This window comes from Bemisia tabaci, chromosome 4 (assembly GCF_918797505.1).
Source record: "Bemisia tabaci chromosome 4, PGI_BMITA_v3".
Lineage (NCBI taxonomy): Eukaryota > Metazoa > Arthropoda > Insecta > Hemiptera > Aleyrodidae > Bemisia > Bemisia tabaci.
Genome location: NC_092796.1, coordinates 26,255,871 through 26,274,498, shown reverse-complemented (window position 1 = coordinate 26,274,498; position 18,628 = coordinate 26,255,871). Strand labels below are relative to the sequence as shown.

At 39.2% G+C, this 18,628-nt stretch overlaps 1 protein-coding gene across 1 annotated transcript; it reads left to right on the top strand.

Moving 5' to 3' along the window:
* Positions 1-857: 857 nt before the first annotated feature.
* Positions 858-17,887, top strand: LOC109043479 (methanethiol oxidase). The gene is made up of 11 exons (XM_019060686.2): positions 858-1,014; positions 1,823-1,995; positions 3,394-3,576; positions 5,585-5,744; positions 6,887-7,036; positions 10,093-10,258; positions 13,555-13,649; positions 14,675-14,850; positions 16,277-16,422; positions 16,929-17,051; positions 17,629-17,887. Exons 1-11 carry the CDS (start codon positions 999-1,001, stop codon positions 17,678-17,680), a joined length of 1,440 nt encoding a protein of 479 aa, XP_018916231.2. The 5' UTR covers positions 858-998; the 3' UTR covers positions 17,681-17,887.
* The last annotated feature ends 741 nt before the right edge of the window (positions 17,888-18,628 follow it).

Sequence of the window (18,628 nt, the reverse complement as noted above, 5' to 3'; positions counted from 1 at the left end):
TATTATTAGATCTTATTTTTGTGACCGGTAAATTATATGTTAGTGTATTGTATAGTTGAACAGAATTTCACGCAAAGTCGCAATTTGGAGCAAAATGTGTTGGGATTAGTTTATTTGAATTCAATTATAGTCGTTTTTATTTTCTCGCCAAAAATCCGAAGTCGAGAAGAAATATTTTGAACGTGAACGTAGTTTTCGAGCTTTGTCCTTAACATTGAGTCAACATAGAGTAACATGGAGTAATGCCTAAAGCTTCAGGCCCATTTTTCTCGGTCGAATTTCAATGCGACTTGGTGCGTTTCTATAAATCTCAGTTTCAGTGCATTTATGAACTACACTGCCGTGCTCAGGAAGAACGCCGTATGAACCTTCAAGAGTTGTCAACTTTCCTTCCATCAAATTTTTATTTTTGAGGAAAGTTATGAAAATTTTTCAGTGAAATTTTCAAGAACTTTAGATAAAATTGCGAGCAAAATTATCTGAAAAATTGGGAGAAAAATGTTTACAAATTTTCCTGAAAATTCGTGATTTACCAACGGATATTTGGCAACGCCTGAAGGTTCATACGGCGTTTTTACTTAGCACGGCCGTACAGCCGATCTAGTCATATCTACCCGGCGAGGTAGACGACCCGCAAAGCACGACAAAAATGTAAACGGACAAAGGGTATCTGTGCATCCGTGCGAGATATGATGTTCATCACGAAGTACGCGATAAAATTGGTTATCTAACTAACATAGCTTCCCGCTGCTGCCAAGAGCTCAACTTAACAAGAATAAATATCCAACGCATATTTGCATAGGGCATATACGAAGTTTCCTCCACGATTTGCCAGCTTTGAATTTATAATATAACAAGAATCAAGAAGTGGGAAGCCGGGTATCGATAATTGCCGTATGAGTAGGACTACGCAAGTGCCCTCCGGGGGAACAGTTTAGTCGTTCTGTTAAGTTTTAGACGTGTTGTTATTGTCGAGTATCTTTAAGATTTAATTGAGAATGGCGCCAATAAGCGGTGAGTATTATTGAATTTTGATTTTTTAAAGATACCTACGCGCTTTCTTTCCTGAAGATGAAACGGCGAGCAGCTTAAAACATTACGTCATGATAAGAATCATTGGTTTGCTTATTCTGCCTTTTGCGTCTTTTATTGTGTGAAAATAACCACAATTGACATCGGCGAGTTGTGGTAATGACTTATTCGGCCTAAATTAGAAAAACTTCAGTGCCAGAATGAAAAGTTAACGTTTATATACCGGCGGGTCGAAAAGTTTAATTTTTGGAAAATTATTTATTTACAATTAGATATTTTGTATTCAATATTGCAGAAACTAATAAATTGCATAATGCATATTATACGATGTCAAGATAACAATCGATGGGTGGGTACATGCGAGTGCGCTTGGAGAAAAATCAGATTCATCTCGACGAAAATAACTGGCTCCTGGGCTGTTTCTTGTTGCAGTAAAGAAAATAATATTTTTACTTCAAGTAAAATTTTAGTTGCAACAACGGAACCATCAGTTTCTTTGGTTGTGGCAATCAGACAAATTTTATCACTACAAAGAAACTTCGGTCCTCACAACTAAAATTTTAGCCGGCGCTGTGAATTTCCTCCTTGACGCAACGAACGCTCTTAAAAAAGCTGGCAAGGAAACACTTTTTTTCTTCAAGATGAGTCAAATTTTCCTCAAAGTTCACAAATAAACGCATACAGACACACATTCATTTATGAAAAAAGTCTGATATAAACATTGGACTAAAATGAAGGATTGAACCTTCGAATTCAATCTATTCATAATGGCTCATGAAAATTCGATCAGGTTGTTGTGCAAAGCCAAGTGGACCTGGGTACAAGACGCCGGCTGATGCCATGAAGGGTCCCAAAGAAAAAATCCTTTATGTTGCCTGCATCCAGCCCTACCCAGAGGAGAAGAAATCTCCCGATTACATAGCCACAGTAGATGTCGATCCTTCCAGTCCATCCTATATGCAGGTTAGTTTACTATACAGACCCTCCAACCCTCTGGCAAAGGAGACTCATTGTAAAAATTTCTGCGTAATAATCTTGGAATAAAAAAAAAGTAAACCAAATCTTAAACAAACACTCTTACTTACAAGGTACGGAAATAGTACATACATGGTAACCTCAGGCCATACATTGGGCTGAAACCGAGTTCATGCAACTATTCGAACTCAAGGGACGTCCGCGTTGCGTGCACACAAAATGAAGGCGCTTCACCGTTCTACTCTTACAGCTTTACACCTGGCTCTGAGTCAGCGTGGAGACGGGCAGTGTCCCGATGGTGAGACCGAGATACCACGCATCTAGTTTAAAATGACGGTATTTTAGCTCTTATATTTAACTATTTTTACAAAGAAGTGACAGCTATATCTGTTGGGGATTTTTTAACTCGGAATGATGAGTAATGACATTTGAGTATCTTTCCTTTTTTTCGTCATGTTTGATACTATTTGGGAGTTTAAGCTCAAAAATATGAAGGTTCAAAAGGCTATAGTGATAGGTACTATAATGATCTAGATTCAAGCCCCAGATGCGTGCTCTTCTGTTTTTTGAACTGGAGAGTGTATGTGTTTAAAAAAAATTTCAATTTGATGCTATACAAGCTTACAATCAGTTGTATTTAAACAGTGTATAGAATATCTAATTGTATTGTTAAGTATTATGTATTCGAGCGGACCATCAAAATTTTCATACTGAAGTAGAAAAAATACTGAAGTCTTGAGTCAAAACCTATTTTATCATTTGAGAGCTTTTACGATTAATTACCGATTAATGATTTAAATGCAATATACGCTAAAGATATGTTCTTTCAATGCTAACGATGAAACCTTCGATGCGATGCACGAACTTTTGGGGGAGGGTAGAGGGGTCTGATACGGAAGGGAGGGAAGAGGACGCCCAAAGAGTAATAATTAATCCACTGATAATCCATTGATATAAGATTTTAGCGAGGAAATCTATCACGTCAGTGAAAAAATACCAAAAGAGGGAAATTCTAGGAAACGTCCAACGGGAACGTTTTCATTAATATCAAGAGGGTAACTCACAATTGTTATCAATTCTACGTTTGATAACAATGGTTTCCTTTTGTAAGTAGCCAATATGAGTTAAGACATATCATGACCAGGGGGGGGGGGGGATAATTATTATCATCCTTGAAAAAATAATCGGTTTCAGCAGCTCCATTCTCGAAACAAGCAATGACAGACGTGAAATATTTGTAACGTACACCTCCATAGGTATTTAAAACTGCACCAACTGAGGGAGGAACGCCAGATACCTTTACCAGGAGTAATTTATTATGAATAATCTTAGCGCAGCTCTCTCTCTCTACAGTATGAATGAAGTTGAGATTTTTTACTTTTTCAGATAATCCACCGTGCGTATATGAGCACAGTTGGAGATGAAATCCACCATTTTGGATGGAACTCATGCAGCAGTTGTTGCAACGATGCAACAAAAAAGAGGAATAAAATTATTGTCCCAGCTCTAGGTAGCGACCGAATTCACATTTTCAGTGTGGATGATCCCAAGGCTCCGAAGTTGATCAAGGTAAAATGGTAAACAATATTACTAAAACTTGGATGACCGCATCGGAGACCACTAACGACGCTATGTTTAATATGGGTTCCTTTCCGTAAACCTCTCGCGGGCGGGAGACGTTACCGGCGGGGGGAGAGTCATGTGAAGCGGGCGCATCGGTTTGCGGCGCGGGTCTGTCATTTCCGTAAACTGCTCGCGCGGGAGACACATATTTTTTTTATTTGAGCGCGGGGGCAATATGGCGCCCACGTCGGTTTTTATCTATCGAGATATCGATTCATCCTCGACGTTGCCAAGTGCTGTTTTACTTATGTTTTTGAGACAGACGATACATCTTGTTTATGTGCTTCGAAAGATATCTATCTGCAGTTATATTGGACGAAAATAATTAATTTTGGACGAAATACGTTGATCATCAGCTATATGTAGACCATTTTGGTAGCAACATCATCGGTATCTATTAAAGCATACAAAGAAGCATGACCTTAAAATATGAATAATTGAACTCATTAATATCTCAATTTTTTCAAAAACTGCACTTGTGCGCCTTTACCTCCAAGCCCCTCATTTGAATTATAAAAACAGAAGATAGTATTGTAGCCTTGATATCGAGGCTACAATACTATCTTGTGCTTCTATTCATAGACACCTATACAACCATTGGCTTAAACAAATATATTTGAATTACATATAAGTATTGAAGTCTTACCATGTTCCACAAACTGTTTGTCTGCGGGTTCTGCAAGTTCAAGTACTTCAAAAAAGTTCCGACATGAGTTCTGGCTAGTCAACAAACCCAACTTTTACCATGCTTCCAGCCTGTAAGTGTAGTGGGTTGTTTCAATGTTACTGTCTGTCTCAAAAACATGATCGATCACCAAATATTAGTAGATCACAAAATATTAGTAAAACAGCACTTGGCAACGTCGAGGATGAATCGATATCTCGATAGATAAAAACCGACGTGGGCGCCATATTGCCCCCGCGCTCAAATAAAAAAATGTGTCTCCCGCGCGAGCAGTTTACGGAAATGACAGACCCGCGCCGCAAACCGATGCGCCCGCTTCACATGACTCTCCCCCCTCCGGTAACGTCTCCCGCCCGCGAGAGGTTTACGGAAAGGAACCCATAGTTTTATTACTTCTCATTTATGCCATTTTCACCCGATAATTCAGGAGGTAGAGAGGTAGAGGCCGTAGTGGGGGTGAAAATCGTTTGGCCGGGGGAAGGGAGGGGGAAGGGTGCAAAACTTCCAACAATCTCGTAAAATGCCGTCAAATTGAAGAATAAGTTCCCCCGAAAGCAGAAACAGGTCCGATCCCGAATTAACTAAGGCTGACACGGGCCTGAAGCTAAAGTTGGCTGCAAATGTACAGTATGGATATTATCTGTTCATCAATACGCAATACCTTACCCCTCGCTGAAAGTCATATTGATTTCCTTGTTAATCATGGTAGCTAGCAGTCTTGACCATGCTGATTTCCTGATTTTTAGGATCTAATTCCATTGCGAGGAACCGAAATTTTCTCCCTTTTCCCCGGATTTTCTTGGGAAAAACTTGATAACTCCCCGGAGTTCCAGATGTGAATATTCGAATTTGTTTCATCTTTATTTCAGGCGACTCTTTGGAGAATATTCAAATTTTTAATTCCAAAACAAAACAAAACAAAAAAAACAAAAAAAAAATGCCTGATGTTTATATAATCTCAGTTCCAATATCATCAAGCGACAGAAGCAGAGATTCCTGATTTCTGGAACAGGATCCCTGATTTTCCCCTGATTTTCCCTGCAATATTTCATTCACCGATGAATCCTGGTTTTTCCCGGTCTCAGACAATATGTCGTTAATCAATTGTTTTCTCGGTTTGCGCGATGAATTTTCACTTTATCTTTAGCACTATTGAGTTGTCACGGCCAATAATGGGAGATTTCTTGTTTTTTCATTTTTCTCAAAATTAAAATTTCCTTGACTGTTCCTCTCCTCTTTTTCGTTGACTGATTCAGATCCGCGTTACAGGTGATCCAGCCGGAGGAAGTGCATGCCTTGAATGCATCGGCCTTGCACACGACGCATTGTCTTCCGTCAGGCGATATCATGATATCGGCAATGGGGGATGCCACAGGAGAGGGGCTCTGTAATTACATTCTAATCGATAATGAAACCAACTCTTTGAAAGGTATGTCTCGAGCAGCTGACTGCTGACAGTTGGCCCAGTTTGAAACAAGTTGAAAAGTTTGGTCTTAAGAACAATAAATACGGTGTTCTATACTGCCGTGCTGAGGAAACACGCCGTATGAACACTCTAATGTTGCCAAATTTCCCCTGCTAAAACATTTTTTCCCTTGATATTTTCAGATTTTTCAGATTAAATTGCAAACAAAATGGTCTGAAATATTGAAAGAAAAATATTCTCAAATTTCCCAATAAATTCGTATTTTATGGGAGGAACTTTGGCAACTCCTGAAGGTTCATACGGCGTTTTTGCTTAACATGCCAGTATGCCGTGGGTTTTCTTGGGATCACATATCGATGGCTTTAAAGGGTGACACCACGTATCTCCATTGCAGAGTTTCATAATCTCCCCTCCTAGTCTACTTTTCCGGAGATGAAAAAGTCAACTTTATAGCTTGAATTTTGTACAGAATATTCTACTGACGGGGAAGGAAAATCAAGGAAGTTTTCGAGGAATTACTTTGACCAGCTTTCCAAGGAAAAAATAAAGAGTGCCTGGAATTTTGCATCGTCGCAAGCTTAGATACGTGGTCTTGGAGTTAAGCCTATAATCGTAAATTTAGTATAACCACCACACTAACATTATTTTATAGATGTAAGTATATGCGGTAGCGTCATAGTGGATGTATTTCAAGTGCTTACTGGAGCTATGTCAGAATTCAACTTACAGTCGAGATAATAGGAAGAAATTGGCTCACTATTATTTTTAAGGCTATGATGATGTCACTCAGTACCGGGAAAATGCTATTACTTTGAGAGTACTTTAAAAAGTATACTTCGGTTAGTTATTTATTTCGATTGATTTACTGCTCATCGGTGGCATTTCAATTCATTGAGTTATCTCAAATCACCCCACAAATGAACAAACACTCTGCTGAGATGAGCAGCTTTTCTCGCTAATCAAATTCATTTTTCTCGGTATAGGGAAAAAAGAAAGCCCAAATGTTTATTTAATTAATTAAGTTGATTGCGAACTTCGATTCAAAGATGTTAGGATGATGCACTTAAAATCTCAAGAGTAATTTTTACAAGTAAACAATTGAAACTAGGTATTTATAACGGGTCCTTTTTTCCTCCTTTCTATAGGTGTTTGGACTGACCAAGAAAACATCAAACCAGCAAAGTTCGGTTACGATTTTTGGTACCAACCGTACTGGGACACCATGATATCGTCAGAGTGGGGCATTCCAAATAAATTTAAACCGTGTTTCGTAGAGGAACATGCCCTGGATCCAGGTGAGTTTTTACCTTCTGAACAATATTTCAGTCGAGGAGCCTATCTATAAAAGGGCCTTTTTGTACCTCAATTTGGACACGCAGGGGCAGGGATCTCGTTTAAATCCGTCCTAATCTAAACCTTATGAAGAATTGAAGAGGCAATCTTCCCATGAAAGTTTTAGCTTGAGATCAAAACTCGTTTTGTCATCATACATCATTGCAAATTTTGTAATTTTACTATTAATATTCCTAATATTTTGAAGTTGTTTGCGGTTTTTTTTATTTAAAAAAAAAAAAAAAAACTTTAATTAATTTTTTAGTTGATTTTATGGGGCTAAATTTCATCAGCTGTTCTTAATTGGGAAATTAAAACTATCGTTGACACTATAGGATCGAGCTATCAGGCGTAATGAAGCGTTGCAAATATTATAGAAAGCGTCACAGCACAGACCACCTTAGTCAGACTTTTTTCTCGGTAATTTTTGGTCAGTTGATGTTTTGGATCAGTGGATTAAATAGGGAATGGATCCCAAGGGGAGCTGAGGGACTTCGAAACCATGAAAACCCACTGAAATTTTCCAGATCAACGTATAAGTAAAATTTTCTATAAAGTTTACAGCCAAGAAAAAAAAATAGTGAATTTCCTTTGGAAAATGCACTGAAACATTAGTTCTCTGAGAAATGTGTAAATTCGTTGAGCAAATTTGACAGCGAGTAGATGTAGTTCTATCATATATGCACATAGAGTAGCATCGCATTGTACATCTCATGCGAGTTTAATTTCAAATGAAAATCTGCGTGTTACCACGATAGTTCATAGGACATCAGCGTGAGGCGACGGAAAATAAAACGCCTTCAATAAATTGAATAGGCAAGATGAGCTCCCAGGAGGTCGAATAGTGGTATCACACCCTACAGCGCATATCTTATGATTTTGTAAAATAAACCGTGTAGTTTTTTGCTGCAAAAGGAAAAACGCCATGCGAGCCTTCAGATGTTGCCATATTTCCTTCAATAAAAACGTAATTTACTTGGTAAATTGTGAATTGTTTTCTTCAAATTTTTCTGACAATTTATTTGCGATTTAATCTAAAATATATCTGAAAAGTCCAACGAAGAATATGCATAACTTTCCTAAAAAATGAGCATTATATTGGAGGAAATGGGCAAATCTTGAATGCTTGTGTGACAGCCTGAGTGATTTTTTCGGCAGTTCTGGTGTTCTTTGTCTCTACAGAGGACCGATTTGCGGCGGAGAAGAGTGCGAACTGTAATTCGGAAAGCTGAGATAGCGGGTCATCTAGTGAAAGTTACCAGAACGTCATAAAAATCGACCCTACTTAGATCTAGATTATGCATTTGTGTTTTTTTCATGCATCTACTGTCCTGAAATCACTGATTCATATCATTATTTTATTTTTATTCATATATTATTCTCAGTGGCGTAACGGACTTCCGCTGGGCCCCCCGCAAACATTTTTCTAGGCCCCCCCCCATGTCGATAAAATTCCAAAATTATCCCCCCTCCCACCCCTTCCCATTTTTTGGCCCGAGGCATCTAAAATCACGGACTTGGTCTTGGAATGCCTCACCCCTCACCGTCCCAGATCCCGTACCCGATTATACGGGACCCCTAAAGGATCAAGGATCTAAAGGTTGGCGGGGGCCCAGCCCAGACCCAAGGATCTACAGAGGGGCCCAGGCCCAAGGATCAAAAGGCCCCCAAGAGCCTTGAGGGCCCTTTAGATTATTGGATCTCCCAAAGCCCGAAATACGAAAAGTGACAAAAAAAGAAAAAAAATTTAGTAATCACTGAGTGGACATTGGAAGGCAAGGGCCCTCCAGCAAACAAGAAGTTCGGAACAGTCCGAAAGAAGTATGAAAAACCCCGAGCTAACAATGAAAATCAAAGGAAGAAGCCCCATCTCGGTAAGTAAAAGGCCCGAAGTTTGAAACCAAAGTTAAGCATCAAAGAGAGAGAGAGAAAAAAAAAATTCCGGTGGCCGAGGGCCCCCTTGGCGCCTGGGCCCCCCTGCATAGCAGGGTCTGCGGGGGCGTCCGTTACGCCACTGATTATTATATGCGGGCTGAGTTTGCATCCATAATAGAAGAATGAAAATGAAGGGCTTGGAGGACAAGGCGCATACGGCATGAGTGACATTTTTGCTAATTCAAGTCATTTGTACGGGTTTAAAGTTTCAAAATTACATGCAGCCTCACGGCAAAAAGGAAGTTTAAAATTACTTTTTGATGCTTAAAAATTGGAATTATGGGGTGAATTTTTCTTAGAGAATGCATTGAGACTAGTTTTACATGAAATCACTAATATCTCAATTTTTTTTCCAAAACTGCACTTATGTGCCTTGTCCTCTAAGCCCCTCAATTTGGGGAATTAAAAAGGGTGAGGTAATAAATTTTATAGTTTAGAAAGCTCGAAGCCGAGACAAATGTTCCTACTTTCTGAGGGCTCGTTCATAAAAAGAAGTATATCTCGAAGCAAATGGAGCTAAGTTCATTTTGCCGATGAATCCCGCAACGCTAGAATTCTTAAGTGATATGGGGATCATAGGCAAAATGGACCTAGATTACTTTGCTTAAAGATGATTTAAATACTTATCTCTGAGAATCGGATTTGTTTTTTACTTACCCTTCTCCCGTCACGCAAGTCTGCAACACCTAAAAATTACGTGACGCTCTGCCGCCCCTCAAATTGGGTTTTTAAAATGAATTTTGGATAAAAATTACCTACTCTCATCGATTTTTTATCTTAAATTTTCGGAGATTCATTTGACCCAGCTTGGGAGTCCTTCTCTCCTCTGTAAAGCCGGCATCAGACGATCGAAATAAAGCTCTCAAAGTGGAGTCATGTGGGGTCACGTGACCTCAATGAGGCAATGAGAGGGCCAATGGAGGGTCACGTGACCCCATTTGACGCCATTTTGAGAGCTCTACTTTGATCGTCCGGATACGGGCTTAACGCATCCATGACACAGGTTGAGACCCCTCTCTCTCCCTTGGAATGTTGGGCATTGTATAGAAAACTTCTTAGTGTACTAGGATGATTTCTTTTGCAGAAATATACGGCAGATCTCTGAACGTTTTCTCATGGTCAAAAAGGAAGCTTACACAGATTATCGACCTGGGGCCGGAGGGGATAACGCCGCTAGAACTGCGGTTTCTTCACGAGCCCACCGCCGCTGAGGGATTCGTCGGCTGCGGTTACCCAGGACATATTTTCAGGTATTTGTCATTTGTGGAGCTTGGAGGACAAAGTGGATAAGTGCAGTTTATGCTATTTCAAGGAAAGTTTGTTTTAAGTTCCAAAATAATTACACGAAGCCTTAAGGTGGAAAGGAAGTTCAAACTCACTTTTTAATTCATAAAAATTGGATTTTATCCGTGAATTTTTCACAGTATATATTTTAAGAATAGTTTCAGTTGGACGTATTTCTGTCAAACGGAACTAAGCGCCATAGGGGGAGGAAGGGAAAGGGGGGCTTGAAATGGCGGCGGAATCGGGCGTCGGGCTCATTCCGTCCTACACTCGCAATGCTTCTCCGTGGCGCTTAGTTCCGTTTGACAGAACGGGCTATCCGGCATTCTAATTTCCTCAAAAAGAACTCAAATCGGCGCTTAGTTCCGTTTGACAGAAATACGTCCAGTTGAAATCATTGATAGCTCAAATTTGTCAAAAAATGCACTAACGTGCCTTCTCTACGATGGGACTACCAAACCACTTTTCTGTTCAAAGTAGACTAGTTTTCGTGAAAAAAAAAAACTTTCGAGATTTTTTATATGATCGATGCAACATAAATTAATCGGAGGTCGATTCGTCTATATTTAGACTAACAAGAGCATTCCAATGTCGCTAACCTTGCAAACATAAACGATCATCCAAACTAGTTTCACCTCTCCTTCCAATAAACTATGAATTCAAGACGATAATTACCGTCGCTAAGTTTATTTTTTGCAAAGAATGTACCTAAGTTGCACAATCCCAGCAACATTGAAATGCTCTTAGTTCATTTTTGCAAAATGCGATCCAATTGGTTGTTGCTGCAAAAAAATAGTTTACCACAACCTGCTATACAATGCTCCAGTGATCATGTAAGTTGGTCCGAGCACTAACTTTTCGGGAAGAAAGCCTTTCCCCTACCTGGTTTCTCACTTAATATCCGCCCGAGTTTCGCATATCTTCCGTTTCTCCTCATCGCAGCTTCCATCAAACCGCAATTGCCCGGAAACTAGTGCCTTGTCTCCACGAGCCGTTTCACGAAATTTGTCCCAGGGAAAAATCCCACTTACGAAGTTGGGAAAAATATTGAGTTAATCAATATTTTTCCCAGTACCAAGTATGGTACTTGTAGCACTTGTACCCCTAGGACCCACTGAGAGAAGAAGAAGAAGTGAAAACGAATTGTGCGATATTTTATTCATTACTACATTGTTAATGTTTGTTTAGTTAAAATAATGTGTCTAATTGTCAATTGAGTGCAATTATTATTTTAATTCCGGTTAAACACTCGACTTTAACCAATTTATCTTCCCGCGAAAACTAGTCGCAGGACTGTATGAGCCCCGTCCCGTGGAGACGGTAACTGGGAAAAATCCCAGAAGTTTCATTCCTGCGATTCGAACTTGGGACAAATCCCATGAAAACGTCCCGTGGAGACAAGGCCTAAGACCGCACATCTTATCTGATAAAATCGTTCGCCCTTTAGACCGATTCTGGGGGGTTAGGCTAGACTAGTCGATGAGTCAACTGTTGATCTAATTTCATTACGTGAACGTAGAAGAAAAAACGGGGTAAAAAGTCACTAATGTGTGATCAATTTTCAAGGACAATTCTGTAATTTCTCCTACGATTTTAAATAGATTAAAACGCGTAATATCCAAAATCTAAGCTCAGATTCGGATTCCTCGTGAAAAATTGATGAGATTTCATGTATCATATGTTAAAATAGCGTGAAGGAAAAAGGTTTAACGACGCGTATAGATTCTGTCATACTGCCCCTTTGAACTACGCCGCGCCGGCGCTTACGTTCGGTTTCGTCCCGAGGAATTCCTCACGATAAATTCTTATTCTTCCTCCTCCGCTGACCCACTGAGCACTACCCATGTTGCCACGTTGCATTCATATGCTCGAATCAGTATGCCTACGTTGCGTCTGTTTCCTCCACGCTGTGCTCGGGTATGATACATGAAATTGCATCGATTTTTAACGAGGAATCCGAATCTGAGCTTCGATTTTGGGTATCACGCGTTTTAAGTAAAATTTTTCAACTTCAAAAATCGGAAATGACTGAAAAGGCTTAAAATGCCATCTCGGCTCCTGTTCGATGGATTCTCCTGAAATTCGGTGTCAGGGTATGATACATGAAATCGCATCGATTTTTTACGAGGAATCCGAATCTGAGCTTCGATATTGGGGATCACGCGTTTTAAATCAAAATCTGTCAAAATTCAAAAAATTCAAAATTCGAAAATCCGAAATGGCTTAAAATGCTATCTCGGCCCCTGTTCGATGGATTTTTTTTAAATTCGGTGTCAGGAGGTATGTGTCGACGGGAAATTCGAATTTTTAGTCCATTTTTTAAAATTCTCAAATTCAAGATGGCGGACGTGGGCTAAAATGCTATCTCGGTTTCTGTTTGTTCGAGTCTTGTGAAACGCGGTATCACACCGTATTTTTCAACGGAAAACTCGAAATTTTAGTCAATTTTTTAAAATTCTCAACTCCAAAATGTTGGATGTGGCCTAAAATGAGCCCTGGTTCGCTGGCCTCCGTTTTTGTTCGTTAGAGCTTTGAGAACCGCGGGATCAGGGGTACTTTTTGACGGGAAACTCGAATTTTTAGTCGATTTTTGAAAATTCTCAAATCCAAGATGGCGGACGTGGCCTAAAATGCTATGTCGGCTCCTATGTTCGCTGGATTTTTTTGAAACTCGGTGTCTGAGGGTATTTTTCGACCGGAAACTCGAATTTTTACTATGTTTAAAAATTCTCAAATCCAAGATGGCGGACGTGGCCTAAAATGCTATGTCGGCTCCTGTTCGATGGATTTATGGCGCCCCCTTACTACATGCCTACTCTTGTATTTCTGTACAGCCGCAAATTTAGGGTCAAGGGGCGCCTGACCGTCTATGGACCAGGTGGAGTTTTTGTCCTGAAAATTTACCTTTAGACGGCAATTCTCTTTATATTTTGTCTATGGTTTTTATGCATCCCCCCCCTTCTCGCGGACTCTCTTTTCACTTTTTTTGCCTCCTTTTTCCTTCCATTTCCCCCCTTCTTCCTTGCTTTCACTGCCCAACCTTGTTTCCTTTTCCTTTTTTCCCCTTGTCCTTTCTTCCCTTTTTTTCCTTTTCCTTTTCCCCCCTTTTTTTCCCTCTCTTCTTCTCTCGTGGCGTCTCCCAAAGGCTGGCGCCCGTGTGCGCCGCACACCCTGCACACGCCTTAAGTCCGGGCCTGAGACTAACGATACAGAAGCTATTAATTTGTTTGAAATTTTTCTATTCACGATTCATTTTTGACAGGTTTTTCCGGAAGGATGACGGATCTTGGGATGCAGAAAAAGTCATACACATTGCAAAGAAGAAGGTCATCGGTCACGCAGAGCCGGAAATTGGAGGTAAGATAGACAGTAAAACAGCAAAAATCCACTATGAAAGGTGCAAAACATAAAACATACGATGAAATATTGGGCAAAACGCCTCCAAATTTTGGAATTCTCAAAACTTTTAGAAACAAACAAATTGGTTCATTTTCCAAGGAAAACACATTATCCCTCACTCTCCATTTATGAAAAAAATTCACGAAGCGAACTGGAGTAGAAAAATCACGGAAGTTTTCAAGAATTGAAGTTGAGCAGTTTTCCATTTAAAAAATGAAGACTGGTAAGAAGTGTGCAACGTCGCCAACCGAGCTACGTGATCTGGTAGTTTCATCGTCGATCTGTGTTAAATAAACTGCGTTCATGCTAAAAATTTCTCTTAACGGAAAATGCACGAACTTGAGGAATATTTTGCATGAAGAAAAGAAAATGATCACAGTAGGACTGGCGTGCTGTAAGTTTTTTGCTGTGCAAGAAACAAATAGTCTGTCAAAAAACTGCCCTTTTTTTGGAACCCCGGGGATTTTCTTCAAATTTATCCCAAGCGAAACCTTATTATGGATGAGACAATCCTACAATGAAAATCTTAGCTTAAGATTAGATCTCGTCTTGACAAAACAGTGCTAAAAAGTGCATTTCTTGGTCGCAAGTTGCTTGAACTTGCATTGACGGTCACCATTCACCATAAGGTCTTGATCAGAGTAGACTTTAATGAAATCCCTGCGTACGTTTTTAAAAAAAGACACATATAGGCCCTTTCTTTGACAGATTCTTTACGAGCTGAGAATATGTCCTTTGCGTTTTGCAAATTTCTTTTGCCTCCGTACAAAATTAGATCTTTCTGCTCGTTTTGCGAGTTTATAATGATAACATTCAGTGCCCTCTATATTTCGAGGATCAAACTTTTCAGTTTGAGAGGGGCACATTAAGATTTTGCTTGATACTCAGTCGAATTATAATTCGACTGAGTATTTAACATTTTGGAGATTGAGGCTTTGTTTTGCAGTACCTGATTTCAAAACACAATTAATATTTCACACCAGGAATGACGTTGGATATCGTGATTTCAATGGATGATCGTTTTCTCTACACAAATAATTGGATGCATGGAGATATTTGCCAGTATGATATTACTGACACGCGGCACCCTAAACTGGTCGGCCAAATTTTCTTAGGTGGTAAATTGTTGAAGGATGGGCCGCTTAAATTAATTGATGAGGTCTGTATCGAAGTATTATTTGTTTTTGTTTTTCTTTTTTTAAGCATAATTTTTTTATTCGGCTTATTAACTTTCCTGAAAAGATATCATGATTTTTTGAACGAACGTCCTTACCATCTATTCACCTGAAATCGATTAAGTATAATATACTCAAATGTGCTATCAACTTGCAAAAGGCTGCGATAGCATTGCGCGAATGCCCCCTCTTTTGCATTTTTGGATATGCAAAGGATTGCGCGAATTTTTCTGGTACTGAAAACTCACATATTTGCGCGAATATTCAATGTTCAAAGGGGAAGCGTTAATCTGGCAACCTTGGTAGTTTGTGGTAGATAGCTACATTGCGGAAGACTGTTCATTTCCTATTCATTTACGGGCATGTCGCTCTTCGATGGATAGCCCTCGCAGCACGATTGGCTCAGAGAGCTTTCGCAGACATTTAAAAAGTGAATTAGGGTTCTCTGGCCACCAACCACTGAAAAAAAAACCACACGTAAAAAATCGTAGAACAACAATGTTCAAGCTTTTTAAGAGATGGATGGATTCAAAACACGACGGGTACGCCCGAAAGAAAGCGTATATTTATCTCTGATTGCAACGTTATGCACCAATTTCATGTTTTATTTTTAATGTATGTTTTTAAAAAGCTACCCACAGTTTTTCTGAAAAGTTTCCGCGAATTTACCTAAATGATCTCAAATAAAAGTATCGAAAATTTCGACGCGATGTTTTCGTTCCTTCTATTTTCTTTTAATATAACCAAAACAAAATTAAATCTCATCTGAGTTTATAAATCGTTACAATGAGGATACATATTTTCCGTTTAATTATGGTATAAAAACTTGAGCAGATAGTCAAAAATGATGACTCGCAGTCCAACAGCATTCCTATACATTTTTGTAGGCGCTGATATGCGGTTCAGGCCAACTGACCGACTGCACTGCATTCGGCGCAATGCGAGAAGTATTCCTACAGTCTCGCAGGCGCTAATATACGTTTAACACTGTTGGCTGCACCGTTTGACGCGATTATCTGAACTCCCGTTACAATAATCGCGGCATCGAATAATAGAACTTAAAAGGCCCATTTTGTATTTTGACGCCGCATCAGCATTTCAACGTTGCCTTGTTTCTCCCGAGTAAATATTTTTTCCCGAGAAAAATTAGGTAAGTTCTTTATACCCTCGACCAATATTCAATCATCAGAGGGTAAGACATCGATGATTTGTCAACAAACTAACCTTAACTAGCGTAACATAACAATGCGTTTATTTTCCATTGTTTCCTGCTTTGCCAAACTTCTACCTTAAATTAAGTTCATTTTAAAATTCTAATTTATTGTCTGTTTCAAAGGAATTTGTTGAAAGTTTAGCCCATTCTTAGATTATTCTATTATGAATTTTTAATTATCATCGTTACTTATACAGGAGCAACCTGAGCCAGTATACGTGAAGGGAAGAAAATTAGACGGCGCGCCACAAATGATGCAGTTAAGTCTTGACGGAAAAAGATTGTACGTCTCCACAGCAGTATTCACACCCTGGGACAAGCAATTCTATTTGGAGCATGTCAAGTAAGTTGGGGCCTTTTCTCGCAGCAACGGATATGTAGTGCAAAAGATTTGCTTACGGTACAACAAGCGAGCAGAATCGCAGTTGGAATAGACTTATTTTAAAAGAAAGAGTAGAATATTGGAACTTACATTTTTATTTTTGCATTATTCAAGAATATCGTACACAATATACAATATATAGCCAGCAAACCTAGGACATTATCATCCGATTTGAAACGAAGCAAGAGTTTTAATAGTCAGCCGTAATAAGTAGTACCCAGTAACAGATATACAGATCTTTGAAAAAATTATCTTCAAACAACTCTTAAATCAAACTTGATCTTACTTTAATCTCTGTGGGCAATTAAGAATGCGTGCCGGCGTGCGGGCTACATCGTACATGTTTCAAGTAGTTTTACGTCTTTAATTTTTTGGTCGAGTTGTCCGCAAGCATTTTCATATAGGTGAACGGTAGAACAATTTCCTCTGAAAATTGTTAAATCCTCATTTTATTTTGGTTGTTCTAGCAATGGATCAACTATGGTGAGAGTCGACGTAAATACAGAAACCGGCGGTCTAACTCTGGACCCTGATTTTTTGGTTGATTTCGGAAAAGAACCAAACGGTCCGATCTTAGCTCATGAAATCAGGTAAGTAATAATGTTCATATTTTATCCAAGCTGTGGGTGCTAATTTCAATATTTGACACAGTATTATTATTTAAATATACATTCATACAGAGAGCACGGACACTTTGTGTTCGTACACGAAGAGGCGATGTTTGATCAACATTAAATCAATAGTAACAAAAGAATAAATTAAGAATAAGGTAGAACTTGATCCCTGAGAGAATATTTCCATGTTCCGCCGGGACATTCTCAACACGGATTTGACCGGCACATCGAATATCTAATTCAAATTCATTAAATCCGGTAAGTAATGTAATATATAGATCAGCTGCATGAGCACACTACTACACATCACCCTCCAGTCCCTTCACCGTTCCAGCCAGGTCAGTCGGGCAAAAGCTGAGGATGAGGGCGGAGCCCCCTAGAAGCGTCCAAAGAAATTATAAATTTGTGCATGGAAGGGAGCCCATTTAAAATATCGTTTTCTTATCATTTTGTACTTACCTTTCATCGATACACGTACTCGGGAAGTGTGTGCCTATTCTCTATACATTTATTTATTACATGATCATTCGGTTAATCTTGCTGTTTTTTTTAGGTACCCTGGAGGCGATTGTACTTCGGACATTTTCATGAAACAACCAGCATAGGTTAACTCCAAAACCGAAATCATCAATCATGTGCTAATTCAGGAATTTTAAGTCATTAATAATTAATTCATTCATACTTGGTCTTGAGACGTGAAGATGGCCAGGTTTGAACATGCTTCAATGGCTAACGGATGATGATGACCGATTGATCTTAAGGAAAAGCTTTGTGAATCTAACATCGTATCAAATAAAAATAATATATGCGTACTTCCTTTCATTCTTGATGTAAAAGTATATTTAAAATTATTCATCGTCCTATGGAATATCCGATTCATATATCTCAGCTGTAATAAGCAACTGCTTCATTATTATTTTGTTTTTCAAATTATTTTTGTCGTTTAAAGGCAACATTTTCAAAGAACAAATCCTGACGAATCGCACGGAATTCATAACAAAGACGATAACCATTCGCCCCTCGAAAAAATTGAATGCAACAGGAAATCAGTAACATCAAAAGCCTGAGTTTACGTATACATGATTTCCTAGGTGCTATGGCGACACAATAGCACAATAAAGTTGATAGATGTTGGTGAAAATTATATTATGTTCTGCTCTTTGCCTCCTGAAAAGTGGGATGCGTCTAGTTTTTTTCCTATGATTACCTCTTGTGAAACGGATCCACATTACGGCTCTAACTTTGACTCTATCAGCTCGTGTGTGAGTTGATTTTAGAAAAAAACTAAAAAACTGTAGTTTTGCTTGCAAAATTTCTCTTTAGAGTGGTAGCTCAAATTCGTCGCCCTCCTGACGTAAGGGTGTAAGTTACTCAGTAATGAACCCTGTTTTCCATACTATTCAATGCTTTTCCGGGCTCATCTCGGCGTCTAGTTACGCCGTTTTGTCAGCCAGGTGACGATTCGCTAATACGTTTTATATTAAGTTTTATAATGTTTTCAAAAATGGGTACGCTGGATCGAGTGTGGTTATTCCTACGCATGTGTAAAACAA